The sequence below is a fragment of the Labeo rohita genome, unplaced genomic scaffold (genome assembly GCF_022985175.1).
Source record: "Labeo rohita strain BAU-BD-2019 unplaced genomic scaffold, IGBB_LRoh.1.0 scaffold_119, whole genome shotgun sequence".
Lineage (NCBI taxonomy): Eukaryota > Metazoa > Chordata > Actinopteri > Cypriniformes > Cyprinidae > Labeo > Labeo rohita.
In genome coordinates this window covers 71386-96248 of record NW_026127329.1, presented here as the reverse complement: position 1 = coordinate 96248, position 24863 = coordinate 71386, and the positions used below count along the sequence as shown (strand labels likewise).

Sequence of the window (24863 nt, the reverse complement as noted above, 5' to 3'; positions counted from 1 at the left end):
TGATTTGCTAAAATTGTTTTTGTGTGTGTATGTGGTTGTTTCGTACACCTCATTTAGTTTGATGTGAATGGCAACGAAGTTGAGAAATGCAATTAATTTTATCTTAACTTCCGCTTTTCACTGATATTTTTTAATGTTTTGTCTGCTGAATGAATCACCGGTGTGCACAAGTGTACAACCCTGATTGACCTGCATTTGCCTGTATGTTTGCACGTGTATTAAATATATGTGAGACATACTGCACTAGTCAAACTAGTTACCGTCAAACCCATATATACAGAGTGATGAATGGGTGACTCGAAGTTATTAAGAATGTGCCAAATGAAGTCAGTGGGAGGAGCTGAGCCTGAAGAGCGTGTGAGTAATGTACAGATGATTATGAGCAGTTTATTGTGACGAGCCGCTCTTTGTCTTCCCTCCCTCATTCCCCATGCTTCCTGTTCTCTCTTTCTCTCCCTTCCGTTTGTCGGCTGTGTCTCTCGCTCTCTCTCTTTCTCTCTGGGTGAGGTGCAGTAATTGTCTCTGCTGGCAGGGCTGCTGAAGGCTTTATTGGATTGGAGTAGGATTTCAGGGACTGTGTTTAACATGCACCCAGGCGCTACAGTGCACACACACACATTCACTCAGCCAGTGTTTAAACAGGCTGCCATTAACAGTGAGGGAGGGAGACGGCGAGCGCGAGAGAGCGAGTATTTAGCAGCGTTTAGGAGGAGGCGGTGTTGCTCAACGAGCGGAAGCCTCGTGTGCTGACTCTCCGTGCCCCCTCTTTCTCCTCCCTCCTTTCTTCTGCTTCTGCTCTCTCCTGTCCTCCCCCTCCTGTCTTTTCCTTCTATCTCTCTCTCTCTCCTCTTCTTCTTCTCCCTCATTAATATCTTATTATATTAGTGTTAGCCAGTGGGTGCTCCTTCCATCTTCACACATACTGCCACCACACGCACTCACAAAAACACTGTACTGGGCTGGGAGTTATTTATAAACCTCTGTATCCCACAGACAGGAACTCACGAGGGAGAGAGTGAGGTAGAACAGATAGAGAGAGAGAAAGGAGGGGTGAGGTAATACATTTTTTCCAGCTAACCACAACATTCCAAAATTTCTCTCCAACTTGATTCAAGCGTGAACAACGTGTATTGATCACAAAACAACAGCTTGCGACATGATAAAAATGACTAATTCAGTTTTAATACAGCTGTGTGTGTGTTGTGTGCATTTAATTACCTACATCCCTTGCTTAATCTGTAAAACAAATAAGAGTCATAAAAACTGCTTTTTTTTGTATTGACCCGAGGAGAACCTGCATAACAGATATGCTTATTCCAAAGACGCATATTATTTTTTTTTTTTTAGAAGTACTTACATTTGGTTCTTAAAGGGATAGATCACCTAAAAATGAACCTTCTGTCATTATTTGCTCACCTTCATGTCTTTCAAACATGTAACACAAAAGGAGAAATTTTTAATAATTTGCTGGTCACTCTTTTCCTTCCTGTACACTGTATAGGAACTGGAGCTTTAAAACTTCAAAAATGATACAAAAGACCATATGACTACTGTTTAAAATGGTTACTTCACCCAAAAAAAAAAATTAGCCCATTATTTACTCACCCTCAAGGCATCCTAGGTGTATATGATTTCCTTCTTTCAGAAGGATTTAATCAGAGTTATATTAAAAATTATCCTGGCACTTCTAAAATAGTGATGGGCAGGTTTGTCTTTTTAACAGTCCAAAACAAGTCCAAGAAAGCGCATCCATCTATAACACTCCGGGGGTTGAATAATGGCCTCGTGTACCGAATCGATGCGTTTTTGCAAGCAAAATATCCATATTTAAAACGTAATAATCACTTTTCGCAAGCTTTCACTAACTGTTGTGCACAGAAACTGCTCCGGGCGGATGACGTAGGACTTCGGCGTTACGCATGTGCCGTTGAGTTTCGTGAAAACCAACATTTGTTTACAGAAGCAAAGGAAGCAAAGTTTCCTTTCCCTAGTCTCCTCTTGGCTTATATCGAAAGCCTCCAACATTTTTCTTTACAAATCCATTGTTTTGTTTTGATCTCTCCACTGCGCGTTCGCTTTTGTCACTTCTGAGCAGTGTATGCGCATTGCCGACGTCCTACGTCATTCGCCTGGGATGGTTTCCGTGCACAACAGTTAGTGAAAGCTACATTAAAGTCATTATTACATTTTAAATATGGATATTATCTTACAAAAACGCATTGATTCACTACAGGATACCTTTATTTACCCTCTGGAGCTGTGTGAGGTACTTTTTATTATGGATGGATGCACTTTATTGGACTTGTTTTGGACTGATGAAGAAAAACGCCCAGCAATGCCATTTCAAAGCTTAGAAGTGCCAGGATAATTTTGAATAGAATTCCGGTTGGATTCGTCTAAAAGAAGGAAGTCATATACACCTAGGATGCCTGGAGGGTGAGTAAATAATGGGCCAATTTTCATTTTTGGGTGAGCTAACCATTTAAGTCTTCTAAAGAACAGTAACTGGAGAGTTGAAATTCCACTGAAAGTCAAATTCCTTATTGAATCATTCAGACCAGTTTTATAATCTGCATGAACCTTTCATCACAGATCTAATTCAAAAGAGTGATTTGTTGATGATTCAGGCATCGCTGCTTGTTTCTTGACTGCTCATGTTGTTGTTGTTGTTGTTGTTGTTGTTGTTTTAAAGCAATAGTTCACCCAAAAATGAAAAAACCCGTAAGAGCTTTATTTATCTTCGAAACACAAATTAAGATATTTTTAATGAAATCCGAGTGCTTTCTGACCCTGCATAGACAGCAACCTAACTTAGTAAAAGGTAGTAAGGACATCATTAAGATAATCCATGTGACATCAGTGCTTCAACTGTAATTTTATGTCGTGATACTCTCGTAAACGTGTGTCGACTGACAAAGAAGAGAAGTTGAATAAAATTGTTATTTTTGTTTTCTTTGTGCAAAAAATGTATTCTCGTAGCTTCACAACATTGGAAATGGACTATTTTAGTGTTATCCTTACGACCTTTCTGGCCCTTAAAAGTGGTAGTTGCAGTGCTGATTTAGCAGGGTCAGAAAACTTTCGGATTTCATCAGAAATATCTCATTTTGTGTTCTGAAGATGAAAGAAAGTCTTACAGGTTTGGAACAACATGAGGGTGAGTAAATACTGAAAGAATTTTCACTTTTGGATTACTATCCCTTTAATAAATATTAAAACAGTGAGCAGCTTTACTAGCCAGGACAATCCAGGGTCTATTACACAATTACAAAGAGCTTTAAAGAGTAGTAGCTCAAGGACCAACATGCAATATTAAGAACCATGGGTATGTGAACTCCTGAACCAGGATCATTTGTGTAATTTCACTTACTATTTTGTCTAATGGAATGTATGTAAATGTATGCTATGGCAAGCAGTTTCCTGGGGGTTGTAATAAATAAAAAAATAATATTGAACATTTTATGAATGTTCTAATTTATTCTGCAAATGTGTAAACTTGAGAGCTCAACTGTCTCTACCATAGGATGTTTCTTTCACCTCTTAAATTAAAGGGTCATGCACTTAGCTCATTTGAAAGTCTGATGAGCTAGATCTAAAAACACATACACATACACACAAACCACATTTTTCACACAAGTGCTCCGTGCAGTATTTACTATAGCAAGGCTGTGTGTAAGTGCCTGTGTTGTGTGTTTAGCTGTGATATCTGTTGCGTGTCAAAGGTCGGTCTGCCTTTATTGTACTGTGCACATTCAAGAGCTCAATTTAATGATGTGGATTAAACACATACGAACAAATACACTTAGACACACTCTTTTTGGTTTAGCCTTCAACACATGGTGCACACACAAGATATCCTGAGCATTAAGCATGCATTTCAAGGTCAGCATGCATGCATTTCTGAGCATAAAGCATGCATTTGTGAGGGCGCTTCGGATGTGTGTGTTTAGAAAACCACATCAAAAATTTAAACCGATATGGCTTCAAAACACATTATTTTAGCACTATAGACATTATAATCAAAACCAAAGATGTTTTTTTGGCAGAGTAGCTGAGATATGAGCTGTAAAGGCACAGCCCTGTTCTGGAAAAGGGGGCGGAGAGCAGCAGCTCATTTGCATTTAAAGAGACATGCATGAAAACAGTGTGTTTTCAAAATGATATAATAAATGATCTGTGGGCTGTTTTAAACTGAAATTTTAGACACATTCTGGGGACACCTGAGATGTATATTACATACTGTAAGAAGGGGCGTAATTGGTATCCTTTAAAAAAAAAAGTTTGTTTTTGGAAGAAGCCTTTTAAGCTTGCCAAAGACTGCATTTATTTAGTCAAAAATGTAAAAAAAAAAAACAAAACAACAAATAAAATAAAATATTACTATTCTAAATAACTGTTTCAAATACGCTGATTTTGCTGCTCAAGTGCAAACAGTGGTACATTTTTTTTTTTTTTTTTTTTTTTTTTTTCCAGAGTTCTTTGAATAAGCTCACAAGAACCTCATTTAGTTGATTTATGTAACCATTTATTATTTATTTAAAATTTAGTATGAGTCAATATAGACACCTTTTTATTTATTTATTTTTTTTTTTTAGGAGCAGTCAAAATTTCAGGAGTACTGAAAGCTGTCACTCATCTTAGTTCATTGCAATCTCAAAAAGTTCTATTATAATCAACGAAGCTCTCTACATTGCACAATGAATCTCTTATTTACACTTTGTTTATGAAAGATTTGTGAGATATGTTTTTGATATTACTTAATGTTGCAAAAAACACAGAAACCTTTGAAGCTTCCCTCAACGCAAACACAAATATGCTGATCATGTCAGCCGCACTGGTGCTTCTAAATATTTTTTCATAGTCGCATGTAGTAATTTTCAGTCGCAAATGCGACTGGTCACACTCAGTAGCTCCACCATTTACATTTAAACATCAAACACCATCTGATTGGTTGCGATTACGCCACGCTGCACAGCAATTGTTGCGGTCCTTTTGAACAGACAAATTGCTTGTCGCTGGAAACTTGTTAGAACACAATAACCTTAGTTTAGTGCAGCCAATTTAGCATTTCCTTACCTAGAAATGCATCAGATCTTTGCGCATTTGCTAGGTGCTCCAAGGTGAAATAATCAAGGTTGTTTTTTTCTATTATTTTGCTCTTTTTCAACGCCGTCGCAAGAGAAAGTCAGTAATACAGGGTAAGTATTGCATACATTGACAAAGAAGAGAGCACAGAGATTGAGACATAAAGAAAAGGAGAATTCAATAGATGAAAAAAAGCATAGGGTAGGTATAGAAGAGGGGAGAGAGGAAAGAAAACATTAGGGAGGGAGACCACTAGAGAGAAAGAGCGAGAGAGATTATTGGCAGAAGTGTCCAGTGCACTCAGCCCAGGAGCTGGGGGGAGGGGCTTCAGGATCAGGAGGTTGCTATAACAACTGCACCTTGGTGGTTTTCTCCCCCCATGCTCGCTCTCTCGCTCTCTCTCTCTCTCTCCAGTCACATGAAAGCATTACCGTCTGTCTGAAGAGCTCTTCTGTCTTTCCCTCCCTCCCTCTTGTATTTCTCTCCCTCCCTTTATCCGTGTGCTCTCCCACATGGTGACTGTGAAGAGAGCAGGAGAGGGAGTGTGTTTGTGTGAGCTACTGAACACTTTAATAGGCAGTGAAATGGAGAAAAACAAACATCAGCCTCCCCCCGCTACACACACACACTCACACACACATACATAGACTTTCTCTCTCTTCCTGTCTCTACCTCTGCTGCGTGTTTTCTTAACCCTGCCATGCTAGTTAAGGCTTGGGGGAGGTTTTCTCGCCGTTCTTATCCTATTACAGCGGGTTTGAGCCAAATGCTGCTAGCTAGATGGGTTTGTGTCTGCGGCTTATGGCGTCGCTAGTTACGCCGTCCGTAGCGTTGCGCTCGACCCCAGACGTCAGTGGAGATGTCTGCTAGAGGGGGTTGGTGCTAAACATACCTAATTACGCCTCACTTAGCATGCAGAGTCTTTGCAGGAAGATGATCATTATTGATATCAATCATGTGCCACTCGGAGAGGATTCATCACACACAGACCGATAGGGTGCAGGAGTGGAGTGAGAAAATCCTTAGCGAAGTCAGCAACAAAAATTATAAAGCAATGAGAGGAGACATACTCACAGCACAATGTGTTTTGCAGTACTATTTTAACTGGTAATTATAGTTCTTTTTGTAGAATTTAGAATGGAGTGACAAAATGATCGTAAAAGCTACCTAGTGAATTAATAATAATAATAATAGTAATGTAACATTAATTATAATGTATATGCTTGATTACAATACTATTAATGAAGGCAAAATAATCACAGATGATAACTGAAAATATCACCTACAGTAAATAATAGTGTATGTTTATTTTATTTTATTATTTTATTTTGCCATTTCATTTTGTCATTTTATTATTTCATTTGATTTAATTTTATGTAATTTAATTTAATTTAATTTCTTTTTTTCATTTTATTTTGTCATTTCATTTTATTTTTTAATGTAATTTTGTCAGCTTATTTTAATGTATTTCATTTCACGTTATTTTTGTTTTATTTTGTCATTTTATTTTATCTCATTTAATTTATTTAATTTGATTATTTTTTGTCATTTCATTTTATTTTGTCATTTCTTTTAATTTCATGTAATTTCATGTTATTTTTTATTTAATTTAAGTTTCATTTTTATATTATATTATTTTATTATATTTTATTTTTTCATTTTGTCATTTATTTCATCTCATTTTTTATTTGATTTGATTCTTTTATTTGGTCATTTTTGTCATTTTATTTTATTTTGTCATTTCTTTTCTTTTCACGTTGTTATTTTTTATATTTTATTATATTATTCCTTTCATTGTATTTCATTTCATTTTTTTTATTTAATTTAATTATTTTATATTTAAACATTATTTAATTTTATTTTGCCATTTTATTTTATTTCATTTTATTTCATTTCATTTTTTATATTTTATTTGATTTTATTTGATTTTGTCATTTTTTTATTTCAATTTATTTCATGATATTTTATTTTAGATTTTATTTTATTTCATTTCATTGTATTTAATTTAATTTAATTTATATTTTATGTTATTGCATTTTTATATTATTTAGTATTTTTATATTTATGTTGTCATTTTGCCATTTATATTGCATTTTATTTCATTTTATTCTGATTGGTGGTACTGGTGGCACTTAAAATAAGTGCATTGCACTCCAAGCTATTGTTACATGCTTTGACGGTTAGAGAAGGTGATTGCCTTTGGTTATCTGTTCATATACGCAGTATGTACAGCACGATTTTGCAAACATTGTTGTCAGTCCCCAACACTGACTGTACGAATGCAGCCGGTTTTATGTGAGCCACATTGTTCTCAATTTCTGCCTTGATTTCTTTCTCTCTCTCTCCCCCATCACTCACTCTCTCCATGTGAGTGACAGTCATCCTAATCGTCTTTATGGCATGATAAACGGCACGAATATTGACAGCCGTCGTGACAACGGTTGCCTTGACAACCCCCTTAGCTGTTGCACATGACAGAGGTGTAACAATAAAAGATGCAACCCCACGCAGACCTACAGTCAACACGAACACGAGGGTCATATTTGAGCTTGCTACAGTATAGCTTACAGTACATGCAGCACGACTAATGCGTCTGTTAAGCATAGCCAGACGGTTTAAAAATCTTTTAGAGGTAGACTGCAACAGAACGTGATTTGTATGTGTGTGTGTGTGCCTCATTTTATCTGCTTATCTCCTTCTTTTGCATAAAGCTAGCCAGTAAACATCAGCCTTTCTTGTTTCCCATCATGATCTCGCTGTTCTTCTGGTCATGTAGGGAGAGACAGACTGAGAGAAAGAGATAGAAGGAGGGAGGGGGACTAGACATATTGCCTCAGAGGAGACTCGGAGAGAAGATCCATGAATCTTGTTGTTTCAGAATCTCATTTCGCATGTTTCGGTAGAGTGGTGTGTGTGTGTGAGGTTTCTAGCATGCTCACACACACACACTCCGAAGTCCACTGGGATAAGCATAGAAGGTGGGTGGGATCCTGCTGTTGCGTATGGGGAGAATTTGTCGCTAATGTTCTTGCGGTTCATCTACGTCTGTGGGTTTGCGCACACATTTCACTTCTGTAATTAACACACTGTTAAATGTGTTCACTGTGAGAGTCATTAGCACAAACAGAAAGATGAGGAGAGATGATGGGAAATGCTTTTCACCTTCTTTTCTATCCTCACCTCCGAGGAGGCATCTATCACTCTTTCCCCGTCAATATTTGCTGTTGTTCATTCCCCACCGCGCTGCCCTGCAATAGCGAGAGGGAAGGGACCGTCTGCAAAGTGACACAAGTGAATGTTAAGAAAATCATTTGCAGACTAACTGGATGAATTCTTACATTTGCAGTTCTTTTCCCTCCTTATTTGTGGTTTATTGTGCCAATTTGTAATGCTGTTTAAGGCAACTAAGACATTTTTAAGGTTTCTCTCCCATCCCTAACCTCTGTTGGTGTGTACATGTGTGTTACTGTCTAGCATGCTTGTGTTGAGCGGCTTAGACACAGCTTAATGGCTGAGACAAATTAAGCAGAAGAGCATTGTGGGATAAAAGTGTGCCCATGTGTGAACAATGAAACTCGTTCGTTTTGCAACCGATTCCCTCCGCCTCTATTCACTCGCTCTTTTCTCTCTCTATGTAATTGTGAAGTGATAGTTGACACTTGTCACCTTTTCCCTTCTCTCAGTGATTCTCTGTGCAATGAGAATTCATATTTTTATCTATATGTGCAGTGTTATATGTGCAAAATTACATATTTTCAAAACAGACGAGCCAAGGGGTTGAATTACTAGTTTACTAGTCAGGATTAACCCATCAAAGGATTAATTCACTTCCAGAACAAAAATATACAGATTATTTACTCACCCCTTGTCATCCAAGATGTTTATGTCTTTCTTAAGTCGTAAAGAAATTGTTTTTTGAGGAAAACATTTCAGGAATTTTCTCCATATAGTGGACTTCTATGGTGCCAGCGAGTTTGAATTTCCAAAATGCAGCTTAAATGCAGCTTCAAAGAGCTTTAAACAATCCCAGCTGAGGAAGAGGGGTCTTATCTAGAAGAATGATTGATTATTTTCTAAAAAAAAAAAAAAAAAAATAGCAATTTAGACACTTTTTAACCACAAATGCTCGTCTTGTTTAGCTCTGCGATGTGCATTTTTACTCTCTGTATTCCGGTTCATGTCAGTTTGGGCATGTCAGAAAACTTCCATCTTATTTTCTCCTCCAACTTCAAAATTGTCCTACCTCACTGTTTTACTTTTTTTTGTGTAAAGGACAAGACGAGCGCTTTTTTTTTTTTTTTTTTTTTTTTTTTGTGTAGAAAATAACCAGTCAGGGGTGTGTTTTCCAAAAGCATCGTTAGCCAACTATGGTGGTTAGGTCCATTGAACTCTATTGGTAACGACGGAACTTGCGACCATAGTTGGTTTTGGGAAACGCACCCCTGTTCACTAAATAAGATCCATCTTCCTCAGCTGGGAATGTTTAGAGCCCTTAGAAGCTGCATTTAAACTGCATTTTGGAAGTTCAAACTCGGGGGCACCATAGAAGTCCATTATATAGAGAGAAATCCTGAAAGGTTTTCCTCAAAAAACAGTTTCTTTACAACTGAAGAAAGAAAGACATGAACATCTTGGATGACAAGGGGGTGAGTACATTATCTGTAAATTTTTGTTCTGGAAGTGAACTACTCCTTTAATTACTCACCCTCATGTTGTTCCAAACCCGTTAGACTTTCGTTTGTCTTCGGAACACAAATTAAGATATTTCTGATGAAATCTGAGAGCTTTCTGACTCTGCAAAGACAGCAACCCAACTACTACGTTCAAGGCCCAGAAAGGTAGTAAGGACATTGTTAAAAAAAGACCATGTAACAACAGTTGTTCAACCACATTGTGGTACTCTCATGAACGTGTGGCTGAGACTAACACGGAAGAGAAGAAATGGTTGAATAAAGTTATTTTTGTTTTCTAGCCACACAAAAAGTATTCTTGCTCTTGGATTTTATCAAAAATATCTTAATTTGTGTTTGAACGAAGGTCTTGTATGACATGAGGGTGAGTAAATAACAGAATTTTCATTTTTGGGTGATCCATCCCTTTAATGCTCATGAAAACAATCTGCTGGATGAGCATAGTAAAACTACCTTTGAAAAGTTTACCCACTTCATAACAGAACTGCAAAAAATGTAAAAAACAAAAAAGTGATTGACATCACTGATTGATTCGAACTAGTTGACCATTCTGACAGCCCCCTACTGTAAATTGACTGAGTTTGATCTTAATATAGCTACTAAGTCTTTAAATAGTGGCAAATAGAAGGACATACTTGTCTTCCGTTTAAATTAGCCTATTATTTCCTCATGAGGCCTCTGTTTAAACCCAAACACCTGCACAGATTATGGAAAATCAACACTGGAATTAAGTGTTGATCAAAATACCTGCCCTCATTTGACGTCAGTGACACATCTGCTGTACAATCAGATCAGAAAAAGGCACTTTAAATAAATATCAAGTGAATGTTTAATTTCTTTTCATTCTTGTTTTTTAAACACATGTACATGTAACCACAATGACGTGCATTGGCGTAAAACTTTTGCTATTGTGATGTGTTTTGATAGCGAGAATATATTACCTATGTAAATTTTGGCATTCTGGACTAGAAACCACTCTGACGTGCTTGAGCTCTGAAATGTAAATAATAGTTTGAATAGTACCATGCTGGACTATTTATACACTGAGAAACTGCTTGTGAATGTCGAATGGCAATGTTCTGAAGATGTGTGATTCTTAATGTTTTTATATGGACCTGAAGAGACCTTCTAACCATTGCTCTCTTTTTTTAATTTCTCTCTCAGCTCCAAGAGACAGTGAAAAGGAAATTGGACAGTGCCCGGTCTCCTTTAAATGGTGACCAAAATGGCCTCAGCGATGGGAGTTATTCTCCCACTACAAAGAGACTGCGTAAAGAAGGATGCACTGGAATGGACTCTCTTGGTAGCCTCCCACCCATTTCCCCACTTCATTCAATGGACATCAAACCCACCTTGCCCTCGGGCAACAACAGTGCCTCCTCAAACAATGGAACCGGCAATGGCAATGCTGGTACAAACCATATTACTGGACGACCTGAGGATTTAGGGAAAAATGGTGGAATGCCTGATATTAAACTGAACGGTTCATTAGAGTTGGAAGATGGCTTTAGTTTACTAAAGGACATGAAACAAGAGCCTCTGGACGATGGCGGTGGAATCGAGTCCTCGGAAACTTCGCTTTCGAATCAGAACAAGCTATTCTCTGACATCAATCTGAATGACCAAGAATGGCAGGAGCTGATCGATGAGTTGGCCAATACAGTGCCTGAGGATGACATGCACGACCTCTTCAACGAGGACTTTGAGGATAAAAAGGAGGTGAGCGACTTCACACGGGCCACGACGGAACAATCGCAGCTTGCACAAGACCCAGCGCCTAACTCTGTAGCTACGGCACCCAACAGTACACCGCAACCGCAGAGTGGACAGATGCCTATGGGGTCACCTCAGGTGCGACCATCTTCCTCTGGTCCCCCATTTGCAACTGCTGCCAATGGGACACCACCCCAGCAACCCTTGCAGCAGTCACCAGCAGTTGGAATGCCGTCAGGATCGCCCGCTAACTGCGTGGCACGCTCTCCGCAAACGCCCACACAAGCGCAAACCCAGGCCTCGAGGCCCGGGAATGGTTTTATGATGAACGCAGGTCCTGGCGTTGGACCCGTTGCGTCGACTCCAGTAACAGGAGGTGCTCCCGGATCAGGGGGAACAGGTGGAGGTGTACCAGTCCCGCCCACCTCGGAACTCTCACCGGCCGAGCAGCTGAAGCAAATGGCTGCGCATCAGCAGCAACGTGCCAAACTTATCCAACAAAAACACCAACAGCAGTCCCAGGCAGCAAACTGGTCACCTGCAGGAGCACCAACAAGCCCGTACAGTGGACCCTTTAACCCAGACAAACCAAATAGCCCCATGATGTATACGCAGGCTTTCAATGCTAGCAACACAATGGGGCCTAAAACACCAAGCATGAACAACTACCTCCCACAGAACCACATAAACATGCTCAACCAGCAACAGCCGCAGCAGCAACCTAATAACTTGGCTGCCCAAAACAACCTCAATAAGCAGCTTTCTTATAGCAACACCAAGCCGCTGACTCATTTCAGTGGAGTAGACCACATGAGTCAGCGGATGACGCCGCCCATGGCTAATCAAGCCAAAAACCCAATGATGCCCTACATGCAGGGCACCGCAGGGCAAGGCGGCGGGCCACCACAACCTCCAGGTCCGATGCCCAACCAGTCAGCCCATTTAAGTGAAGAACAGAAGAGGATGATGATGATGAATAAAAAAATGCTGAGTCAAGGCATGCCATATGGCTCTATGCAGCAGCATGTGCAGGTAAGACCCTTGATTTTTGTTCATGCTATGCTATGAAGAGCTAAATTGGATGATTATAAGCTAATCTTTTTGTGGTCAGATGGCTGTTATTACAGAAAGCTGTCTGCTTTAGAGTTATGTCAGCAATTCTTGGTTAGTCTGTGCTTGGGACAAGCACAATGGTTTTACGTTTCGATGTTGAGTCTCCTGCCAACTTTAATTTTAAATGTGTTGTGATCTGATTGGGTGGGCTTTTGAATGTGAATCCAGGGAATGTATGTAAATGACAACTTTTTAAAAGCTTTTGCCATTTCCAGCAAAAAAAGTCCTTTTCTATTGAATTTCACAAAAAAGTCCACTGGCTTCCTCAAAGTCCCTTCATTGACTGTCAGGTACATATTGCACATAAACCTGGATCAGTTTAATAACTGACTTGCAACTTACCTATCGGTCCACCTGGAAACAATAGTGTATGACGTTCATGCAGTAAATTCTGTTGAGGAAAAGCTCATTGGTGGGTTTGATGTTAGTTTTAGTGAGGTGAAATCTAGAGATCTTCACTGGTCCACTTGAATCAGAAAACCAAAGGTCTGACCCGAGCAGGGTTGCCAGGTTTTCATAACAAAACCCGCCCAATTGCCACTCAAAACTAGTCCAAGTGGGGTTTGCGGGGGGTCCTCGGTAAAAATCACTTATGGGTAAAATACATGTTTTTTTGGCAGGGTTCCCCTGGTAAAATTCGCATTCCAGGGGCTAAATATCACGTTATTAGGGTCGCTTCGACCCGCGTTCATGAAAAACAACTCACAGCAATAATGTTAAAGTAGCCCGAGGGCCGGTTCAGGCCCAAAACTTCAAAACTTCAAAACTTCAAAGTTCCTTGGAGACAGGTTGGGTTCGGTATTAGCAGCCTCGGGTCTCGGGTAATTAAAATAAATGTACTTTTTTCTGAATGGACTCGATAAGACCCGAACTCTCCCGGATCCATAGCCTCCTTTTACGTTCGTGTTAAGTTCATTTTTGAGAAATGCACATAGAAAAGGAAAATCCACTCGCTTCATTACGCTGCATATTCATGCAAGGCTTTTCTTTTTTGTGTCCCTTTGCCGGAGATAAGGTAAATTAACATTGCAGACAACATTAGCGAATCCATGATTTATTAGGCTGTCGAATTAATTTATTATCGAACTATCACGTTTATTTTTCAAATCCACTGGTCACAATTGAAACCCGAACTCAGAAATAACATGTACCCATTAGGCACGCAAAAATATAAAGTAATAGTAAATAATTAAATCAATAAATGAAAGTTATGGAGCAGCGACCAAATCAGTCAGCAGGAAACAGGGATTCTTCCTGACTGACTGTGGGGGCCGCACACGTCAATACTGTTTTACATTCGGGTCCAGTCGGGTTCGAAAATAGCCTAAATGCCTTTCGCTTGGACTCGTGTCTAATTTCATGTCTGTCTCAGGTCGGGTTTTTCTTTTAAAAAAATATTCAAATTTTCAATCTATATTCAGGATTTTGATATTCATTAATGTTCACTTAGATGTCACTGCTGTTTTCTCATTGGTTGTAACCACTGGCCTTCAGTCTAAAACTAATGAGAAGTGTGAAATTTGTTACTATTTGTTGCTTGATTATCTAACATAATTTCTTAGGTTTACATGAAAAAGTCAGCTGAGAGTGTTAGAATGCCTTTTGTAATTGGAAGGGTGCTGGTGATGGTCTCAGTTACTGAAGAGGTCTCGAGTCTAATTTATCCACGTCTGGTTCGGGTAAGAAGCGATTTGCATCAATTCGGTTTGGGTACGGATTTTAGGACCCGAGAAGACCTCTAGCGTAATCTATATTCAAAGCAAGGCAATTGGAAGCAGGTAGATATTCATAAGCAAAATTGTTTATTTGTTGTTCCTCTGTTGTTCCTTAGTTCTACTACTAAAACATCAGGCCTGTGGTTGGTTGCTTAACATGCCCGTTAGTTGGCTCTTCTTGTTTAAGTAAATGTTATAAGATATAAGATGCTAAACTTTTCCAAATTTAGACAAAATTCTGGCTATGGAAGAGGAAAAGCTAACTCAATCATTCAGATAACGCTTCAGCATTGGGCAGTTTGCCTAGAGACATGCTAAGAGTCGAACTGATAAGTCCTCACCCATAACTCTGGATTTTATGTCTGTGTTGTGCAGTGGGACAGTAATGGTTCCTGTTGCCCTGAGCAACAGCTAGCTCTCGGAATAGGAAATCGACACTCTGTAATATATTTATGCCTATGCGCCAACCTCCAATGTCCCAATGGCCGCCAAAATCCCTTTCCCTCATGCTATCCTTGGAATAAAGAGAGAAGCTCTACTTTCAGTGTCAGGAATTGACAGCATTTTCAAATTCATTAATGTTCGCTTAAATGTCACTGCCATTTGCTCAATGGTTGTAACTGTTGGCCTTCAATCCACAACTAATGAGAAGTGTGAAATTTGTTACTATTTGTTGCTTAATTATCTAGCACAATTTCTAAGGTTTACAAGAAAAAGTCCACTGAGAGTCGTAGAGTGCCTTTTGTAATTGAAAGGGTGCTGGTGGTGGTCTCAGTTACAGAAGAGGTCTTGAGTCTGCTAGCTTCTGAACTGTAAATTATTCTCATTAATGGTGACATCCTCAGCCCCTCCCAGGCTCCCTCTCTCTCCTCCTTTCATTTTATCCATCTGTTCATTGGGTTCTGTAGCTCTTGCTCTGAGATTAGATATTCCTCCACCCCTTTTCCTCTCTTTTTTTCTTCTCCTGCATCTCCCATGTCCCCCCTCCCTTCCCTCTTTCTCTCGTTCTCTCTCCTCAGAAGCAATAAAGGGGTAGATTTATGATGGTTGGTTCTTTTGCAGCCTGAGGAAAATGCAGCAGAAGAGCGAAACAAGATAGAGAGAAAGAAAAAGAGAGAGAATGAGAGAAAAGGCAGAATGAAGGTGGACCATAAGTAAAAGATGGTATAAATTATGGAAAATGTGTAAAAGAAATCAAGAAGTAAATGAGAGAAAGGTATTATGAAAGAGAATGGAGTATGAAAAAGGGAAATTTGTATTTTTGTCTCATTTGTATTTTTCCACCTTCTAAATACACTATTGATGTTGAAATCTGATATTGATAGTAACATTGATTTTGTAGCACTGAAATGTGTGCTTTGAATGCAGTAGATATAATCACGACAAACATTTGCTAATTCTTCACATCATGTTTTCTCAGCCACCTAAGACCAACCAGACTGCTGTCTTCATCGCTAATGCTAATTTTTGTTTTGCCTGAGGACTGCATATCAGCATTACTACTTTGCTTCCTTTTAGCACAGCATCGTCTCCCGTTCTTGTAGTTATTAGTGGTAAATGTTGTCACGCACAAATTAGAACAATAATCGACCTGCAGTGAAGTAGCTAGCAAAATATTTAAAATTTGCGTCAGCAAACCTAAAGGTGCTATCTTAGCTCAGGCGCAACATTCAGACAATTTGCATGCAGTGCTCATGCTTCTCATAATTTGACATTTACACATTTCTGTTGTCCATAGAGAACATGTGAAATGTTGTACGAGTGCAGATCTCTGCTATGGAAAATCAATAAGAAATCCCAGCACATGCATTTTGTAAATTAGTAGCTCCATTGTTTGAAATGAAACTAAAAGATGGCTTTTGGCTTCACACAAAAGGTGAGAACAAGTCTGGACTAAATTAAAATCTGATATTTAAAATGTGTTCATTTTTTAAATTTAACTTCAAGTATTACATTAGAAAAGAAAAGAAAAAAGATAGAAATCTTTCCACTCATGGTCTCAGACTTTTTAATCACACTGTGTTTGATTTATAAAAATTAATAGAAAACAAGGAGGATGTAGCAGTTTTCAATATATTCTGTCAAATTATGGGCTTGCTTTCAGAACGCCACTATTACTGTTATTTGTCTTGGTACTCTGTGTGTACAGATTGTCATTTGGAGTTGAGGAATTTTGATTAAATAATGCATTTTGAATTTAGCATCTTATTGGATCTTTCATCTAGACAATAGACGGGCCATAAGGTTATTGATTAAAGAGTGGTGGATGCTTTTGGTGGACAGTCTTGGGATGGGGGTGGAATTGCAGTTAGCAGTATTTATGGTTGCTTATGAAGGTAAAGACATTCAGTAAAAGCTTTCTCACAATGGCTTCCTTGAACACACATTCATAGACATCAGAACACATTCAGTTGTTTGGTTTTCACTTTCTCCTTTTCTTTTTTCATACACAGGTGGCTAAATGGACGCGTTTGCATAATCTTATTAGTGTGCGATTATGAAACTTTAGCACGGTCCTTAAAAGCTTGTTAGTCAGGCTTTGATTGTCACTCCATGCCATTTTGCATATCGCTGTGACGGCTGTAATTTATTTGTGGGTGATCAAAGGGAAGGAAGGAGGAACGATATGGTGGGCTTTGTTTGTTTTGTGTGTGTGTGTGTGTGTGTGTGTGAGAGTGTGTACTAGGTTTAAAGTCAATGTAAAGCTTGTGTGTGAACTAATAGATGCTTAGCGGCTTCGAATATTAACAGTAGGGTTTCTTAATGGGCAGTCAGCCTCTGAGGAAGTCTAGTGTGACAGGATTGATGGTTTTTATGTTTCTGAAGACTCTTAGAATGGTACTTGCTATCATTGGTAGTTGTAAAAAGTTTACTAGGTGGTTGGTAGTGTGTTGTGGGTGGTTGCCAGGGCATTACTAAGCAGTTTATATAGTGTTCTAAGAGGTTTTTGAAGCACATTGCTAGGGTGTTGTGGGAGATTGCTAGGGCTGTGGAATAGGAATGGTTGCCAAGGTGTTACTATGAGATTTCTAAGGTGTTCTTAGTGTTTTTAGTGCATTTCTAGGGTTTTGTGGATGATTGCCAAGACATTGCAACCACCTAGAGAGGGCGTTACTTTGTGTTTTCTAATGTGTTCTAGATGGCTTTAGGACGTTGCTAGGTGGTTGCTGGGGCATTAGAATGTGGTTTCTAAAGGTGCCATCACATCTACCATTTTTTGCATAATTTTCGTGGACGAAATCCATTAATTGGATAAAAACATGAGGGTGAGATTTCCCAACACAGATTTTGGAAGAGGTTAAACATGGTCAAGATATTTGCCCATGTTATCCAACAGAAAGCTACTTGGTTTGAAAGTGGCATCTGTGTGAGCAGTGCTTCATTTAACACTACGTTATTGACAGTAGGCAGACCTTTGTTTTAGTGTTTGTTTTTTGTTCTTTACGAAATTTTACTGATGTTACCACTCAAGATGTTTTAAGTGGTTTAAGCACAATGCTAGGGCTAGATAGTTCAAAATTAGCATCAGTGGTTCGCCCGCTTAATCGCCAGTTACTGTCATTACCATTAGTTACTAGAGCCTGGAGTTTCACGTAAATGCATAACTTACAAAACAGCTCAATCTCCTTTTTTAAATTTATTTGTATTTCACAGTTGAGAAAGGCGGCAACTTTCCCGCCACTGGGCGTGGTTTAACAGTGAAAGTGAACACGCCCCCAGCATTTGAGAGCAGAAAATACTGCTTATTTTTTTTAAGATTTTGACAACGTTATTTACTTGGCTTTTTTTAACATTCAAATTTGGCTGGGTGGTGAAATTTTTCTCTGGTGTGACAAACTCAGAACACATTTAAATTTTGTTTTACACAGACTTCAACTCAGTATTACAGGTTTTTAAACTGTGATAACTTTTGTGTGAGCTAGCACACTCATCTTGTTGTATTGTGTTAGTTTAGCAAAATCATCTGCTAAAGTGTACTGCAGAACTACGATTGTAGACTCATAGTCTCCTTGATCTCAATTGTTCACCAACCGGTCTATCCATTCCAACATAGCTGACGGCTAACATATATGACGTGTCTATGTGTATTTATCTCAGTGGTTGCTAGACAGTTGTAGGTACACTGTAAAAAATAAAAAACACAATTTGTTGAGTCAGCTTAAAATAATTTGTTACCCTGCTGCCTTAAAATTTTAAGTTCAGTCAACTAAAATAAGTTTAGTCAACTTGAAATGTTAAGTTGTACTAACTAACAACTTAGATATTTGTGTTTGCTAAACTTAACAGATGGTTAAGTAACCCAGCTGCCTTAAAATTTTAAGTTGACTCAACTCAAATATCTAAGTTGTCACTTAGTATAATTTAACGTTTCAAGCTGAATAAACTTTTTTGAGTTGACTGAACTTAAAATTTTAAGGCAGCCAGGTTACAAATTATTTTACGTTGACTCAACAAATTGTTTTTTACAGTGTAGTTGCTAGAACATTAATATGCAGTTCCTAAGGTGTTTAAAAGGGGTCATCGGATGCCCATTTTTCACAAGTTGATATGATTCTTTAGGGTCTAATGAAGTTTATAATATACTTTGATTTAAAAATTCTCAATGTTTGTGTAAAACAACACCCTTTTTACCTTGTCAAAATGAGCTCTGCAAAAATCATCCCATTCTGAGGGATTGTTCCTTTAAATGCAAATGAGCTCTGCTCGCCCCGCCCCTCTCTTCTCTCTGTGGAGTGTCGAGCTGCTCCGAGAGATTATTTACTTTAGCCGCGAAACTTGTTAACTAGCACGTTATTAGGAAAGGTGATTGCAGAGACCAACAGAGGCCAACACACACTAATGTTCAAACAACATGAAAAAGTGAACTTTGCATCTGATGACACCTTTAAGCAATTTTTAGTGCATTTTTAGCTATGGTTGTTTGTGGTTGATACGTAGGACCTGTAGGTTGTCAGAGCGTTACTATGCACTTTATAAGGTATTCTAAGGTTTTACTGTAAGCAAATTGCATGGTAAATGGATGTGAGGGATTTGCTGGGTGTTTGCTGTCATGTTATGAATGGTTGCCAGAGTGTGTCTGGTTTCTAATGAATGGTTCAGACTACAAAATTTTTTTGGTTTCTGTTACAACAGTCATTGTGTCAGATTATGCGATTTTGACTACTAAAATCTTGTGTCGTGACTCGTGAATAAGAAACATGTCAGACTACCCGATGCTACCCAACCAATCATCGCTTGCCATCTTGAATGCCGTGCATGCTTTTTATTGATAGGGAGGGACTAGAAATAAAGTGCAACGAGCATAAACAAACAAACAAAACAAGAAAATACCTGACAGTGGACACACATCTAGATTGCATGAAGAGGACAGTATGGACTGTCAAAGAGAACCGAGGTAAAATAGTTTTATTTAACCTTTTTTCAATCTGTTGCAGTAGTCCCTCAAGAAAACATAATAAATGCAGGTGTATTGTTGCCATATCTTCACAAACATTTCCTCTACTGTAATATTCCACTTAGCAGTAACAATACCATTGTATCGTTTTGGCGTGTTTGAAAGCTTGAGTCACAGATGTGACACAACTTGTTGTGAACAACGGGAAAAAAACTAGTCTTTCTGTGGTGAGGTTGTGAAACGTCACAGACGTGGCACCAGTTTTTGTCCACTATGACACGCTACACAAGATGAAACGATTGAATCTTGCGTCCCAACAGTCATTGTCATTTACAAATCCCCATCATACCGGGCCAAAAATCAAACTAAAATCGTAGTCTGAAACGGACTTAAGGTGTTCTAGGTGGTTTAACACATTGCTAGGGTGTTGTAGGTGGTTGCTAAATGTCTTCCTATTACTTGGTTGCTGGAATGTTGCTAGGATGTTACTATGCAGTTTCTCTAAATGTTTTGCCTTTTCTAGGGAGTTGTAGGTGATTGCTAGGGCTTTGCTAGGTGGTTACTAACTCAAATAAGTACTTAAATGGTCCTGAGATAAGGCCTTGTCTCACCTTCAGTGTTAATCTAGGGGATTTTTTACTCTTTTGTTTATCTTACACCAAGCCAAAATTATACATCTGAACACTTTGAAAGTAATAGCATTCCTTTCTTCAGGTAGCATCAGCTATTCGAGGTTCAGCACAAGCATTTGGGTCAAATTACATGCCAAACTGTAGTTCCTAAGTTTGGGTTTAGTAGGTTTCTTTAAGTCCTGAAGCCTAAGTATGGGTAATAGTAATAGTTATGTTTGCCATAGCAAGCACCACTAAGAAAGACACTGAATGGTTCTTTTTTTCCACAGATACAGAGAATGGTGGTATTATGACATCTCTGTCTTATCTTTCGAGTTAAAAGTTCATTCATATGACTAGCGTATGCTGACACATGCACCTTAAGTTCTGCCTGTATTACGGTCATCTTTCATGTGCCACAGAAGCGCAGAGTCTTGTGGAATAAATCTTAACAGTACAGAAATTCAGAGATTCAGGGAAATTCATAATTCAGAGAAATCATAAAAAGACCACCCTACTGCTCTTGTCCTCTCCCCTTCCCCCACCTCTCTTTATTCACAGGAAGGAGAGGTATTGCTTTCCTTCAAACCCCCCTCCTCATCAGACACTCTCTCTCACACACACACACACACACACGCGTGCACACATCAGGGATTGAGCCGAGCCGCTCTCAGATCCTGCAGGAGTGAGGACGGGAGGAAAGAGCGGAGAGGAGCGGTGGGGGCTGAAGCACACCGCACTCGTTGTATCCTTGACAACACAGACACCAGACAAAAACCACCACCGACCGTCGCTGTGCCGCCTAAACAAAGGCATTTGTGTGCACTTGTGTGTGTCAACAAGGAAAGAGGGCAGATACAGCGATGGAGCGTTGGTTTAGCAACTAGTTGTATAAAGAGTTTGTAAACACACACACAATTCCCAGTTGTGGCAATATTTTCTCCACTTGACGTCCCGTAATGATGTATGTTTATCTGTTGCGTATTCACAGGGGGCCTCTAGTCAACATCTCTGCAATGAACTATATTGACACAGCCATGAATGAGCAGAAAGAGTGTCAGTATAGATACTATAGCAGCTGTCTTTTGCTATAGCTTGTGGATGAGTAGAATAAGCCAAGTCTAATGCTGAAGTGGGTTGGTTAAGGTTGAGAGATGCAGTCGCTCAAGCTGATGTTAACCTTTGTTGATTTAAAACATTGTTTCAGTATGATGTGTGTGTGTTTATGCTCCAGTTTACACATTGACCGTGATGAAATGAAAAACCTGCATTTTATAGATGTGAAATTCTGAATGGCTTGTGTGGTACTTTTTTTTTTTTAAATTATTATTGGATATATATTTATGTTCACACAGATCAGAACAATGACACAGTGTTTGCAGTACTTGATAACATGCAACTTGAAAGAATACACTGACATCAAGTATCAGTTACACAATTACGTATCATTTATTATTTTATTTTATTTTATTTTTCACTGAGTAGTTGCTTTTATTTTATCCAGCGACTAGTCAGTTAGTGAGTGCTTGATAACATGCTATTTGAAAAGATTACGCTGACACCAAGTATCAGTTAAAAATGGTCAGGAAACGTCAACCATTACATTTTGTTTATATCTCATTTTGTTTTGTTTTTTGTTTTGTTTTGTTTTGTTTTATTTTATTTTATTTTATTTTATTTTATTTTATTTTATTTTATTTTATTTTATTTTATTTTATTTTATTTTATTTTATTTTATTTTATTCACTAACTGACTATTTGCTTTTATTTTTATTCAGCAACTAGTCAGTTAGCGAGTGCTTGATAACATGCTACTTAAAAAATTACACTGACACCAAGTATCAGTTAAAAATGGTCAAGATGACCATCACTCAGCTAGTCAGTATCAAGATTATTTTATTTTTTTATTTTATTTTATTTTATTTTATTTTTATTTTTTTTATTTTTATTTTACTCACTAAATGACTTGCTTTTATTTTATCCAGCAACTAGTCAGTTAGTGAGTATCAACCATTACATTTCATTTATTTTATTTGATTTTATTTTATTGCAATTATTTTTTAATTATTTTTATTATAACAATTATACAACCATGTATTATTTTACATTTTTATTATGATGTAATATATTTTATGTATGCAACATTTATATTTATATTATATAATTTGTATATATAATTTGTATTAAAATCTTATTTATTTATTTATTTATTTATTTATTTATTTATTATTTGAACTTTTTAGTGGTATGTTTAATTATTTTTATAAGTTGTATATATTTTTTTCTGTAAGTTTCTTCACTTACAGTTTGGATCTTTTTAGTGGTGTATATTATTTTTTACCACTAATAATATTTTATTTATTTATTGGCTCTTTTGTCATAATATTTACACAATATCCAGTTGCATCTTTAAATTCATCCCTTTTAAACCTAAAGCCATACACATGCAGACAGACATTGCTGGGTGTCTTGCAATACGATTGTCACGTTTGAAACTGAAAATGTGTATTTGCTTGCTAAATATTTTCATACAGTTGCTCTAATTTGAAGCCTCATCCACATTCAAATCAAGTTTATGAGTGCACTTTTATTTTCATAGGGAAAAATGTGTATAAAATATAGCACCTATACATCATCGCCTAAAACAGTATCACGCGATATGATTCCCACTGCAACTACAGTGCCTAAAAAGACCTGTACACCAGTGCTGCAGTGCATATGCAGGAGAATCTGACGAAAACCTCTGAGAAATGTGTTCATTGTCAACATGCAGTTTTTGCTTCCTTTTAATTTTAGTTGAAACAAGGCCCAGTAATTGTTTTTTGAGATTCACTCATGGCACCTGCTGTGAACGAGGTATGTGCTGCAGGTATGTGCTGTTTATATTGCACTGCAATACCTGTGTGCACTGACTGTAGTGAGTGTGTGTGTGTGTGTGAGCACTGCCACTGCTGCACTCTTCTCTTTGTCCGCGCGCTAACACTGACAGATGGAGAGACCACATGGATCATGGCAGCGGAGAGGGAGAGGGAGGGAGGAGATAGAGAGCAGAGGAGACGGAAAGAGGATGGTGGTGGTGGTGGGGGGTTAGTGCACAGGCCAGGAGGAGGTGTGTGTGTGTGTGTGTGTGCGCCGGGGCATATGGTGCCCAGGAAAAAAGCAGCCTGCAGTGAGCGTCTGCCTGCCCGTGTGTATTAGCGTTTGATTTTCCAAAGCCAGCTTAGATGCTGCTTCCTCATACATGTACGCTTGTGTTCGAGTGTTAAGAACGCAGGCTATAAAACAGTCTTGATATTTATAAGATTCACGTTCGTGCGAGTGTGCGCTTGGATGACAGAGCTCTGTTTAGTATGCAGGGACCAGGATGCTGTTGCTGCCAGTGTGCTATGAAGCCAACACTGGCCTGTAGCACAGAATAAGAATGATGCCTCTCTCTCTCTTCCTCTTCCCCCTCCTCTCACTTCCTCCAGTGAGGATACCTCACCAATAAGAGAGAGAGAGAAACTTTGGCCGTCTCAGCCACTGTGTTGCCATAGATACCATGGCTCATAGCGCTTTACTTCCGAAATCAATGGCAGACTCGAGATGGGAAAGGTGGGAGTTTTGTGTGCACAGAGCTTGCACATGTGTGCTTGTGTATGTGTGTATGGAAATGTTTGACACCTGTCAACATGCGAGGATTGTTATTTAGTCTTTAGTGTGCTTACTGCTGCTGAGAGATTGCGGTGGGTAGTATTTTTCAAGAAACCTCTTCGCCCACCCTCAAAACATGGAGACAAACACGCAACTGAGGTTTGCTTGATACTGATATTTCGGCTTTATGTTTTCATTTCTGTACTGATATTAAATCAGTATCTAAAATAACAGACAGTAGTTGTGTGTTGTGAAAAAAGGAATAATTAAGCCGATAATTGAAATAAAACGTAAAATCTGTCACGTATAGGCAGATAAAATCGGTTTTCAAATATACACTGCCGTTCAAAAGTTTGGGATCAGTAAGAAGTGCTCATCAAGACTGCATTTATTTGATTAAAAATACAGAAAGAAACAGTAATATTGCAAAATGTTATTACAGTAAAAAATAATGGTTTCTATTTTAATATACTTTAAAATGTAATTTATTCCTGTGATGCAAAGCTGAATTTTCAGCATCACTACTTTAGTCAAGTGTCACATGATCCTTCAGAAATCTTTATAATATGCTGATTTATTACTTTTATGATCAATGTTGGAAACAGTTGTGCTTCGAAATATATAATTTTTTTTTAAATCTGATATTTTTTTCAGGATTCTTTTATGAATGAAGTTAAAAAGAAATTTTTTTTAAACAGTGTAAGTCTTTGCTATCACTTTTTATCAATTTAACACATCCTTGCTGAATACAAGTATTCATTTCTTTCAAAAAAAAAAGAAAAAAAGAGAGAGAGAATAAAAATTCACTGACCCCAAACTTTTGAACAGTAGTTTATATTGTTAAAAAGGTGTCTGTTTTAAATAAATGCTGTTCTTTTTGCCTTTTTATTCATCAAAGAATCCTGAA

General features: G+C 38.2%; 1 protein-coding gene across 1 annotated transcript in view; it reads left to right on the top strand.

The window, feature by feature from the left end:
- The window catches only part of maml3 (mastermind-like transcriptional coactivator 3), a 126964-nt gene that overhangs the window by 58228 nt on the left and 43873 nt on the right, over nt 1-24863 (top strand). Inside the window, 1 exon segment of the mRNA XM_051100988.1 lies at nt 10941-12521. Coding sequence (XP_050956945.1) covers nt 10941-12521 — 1581 coding nt within the window.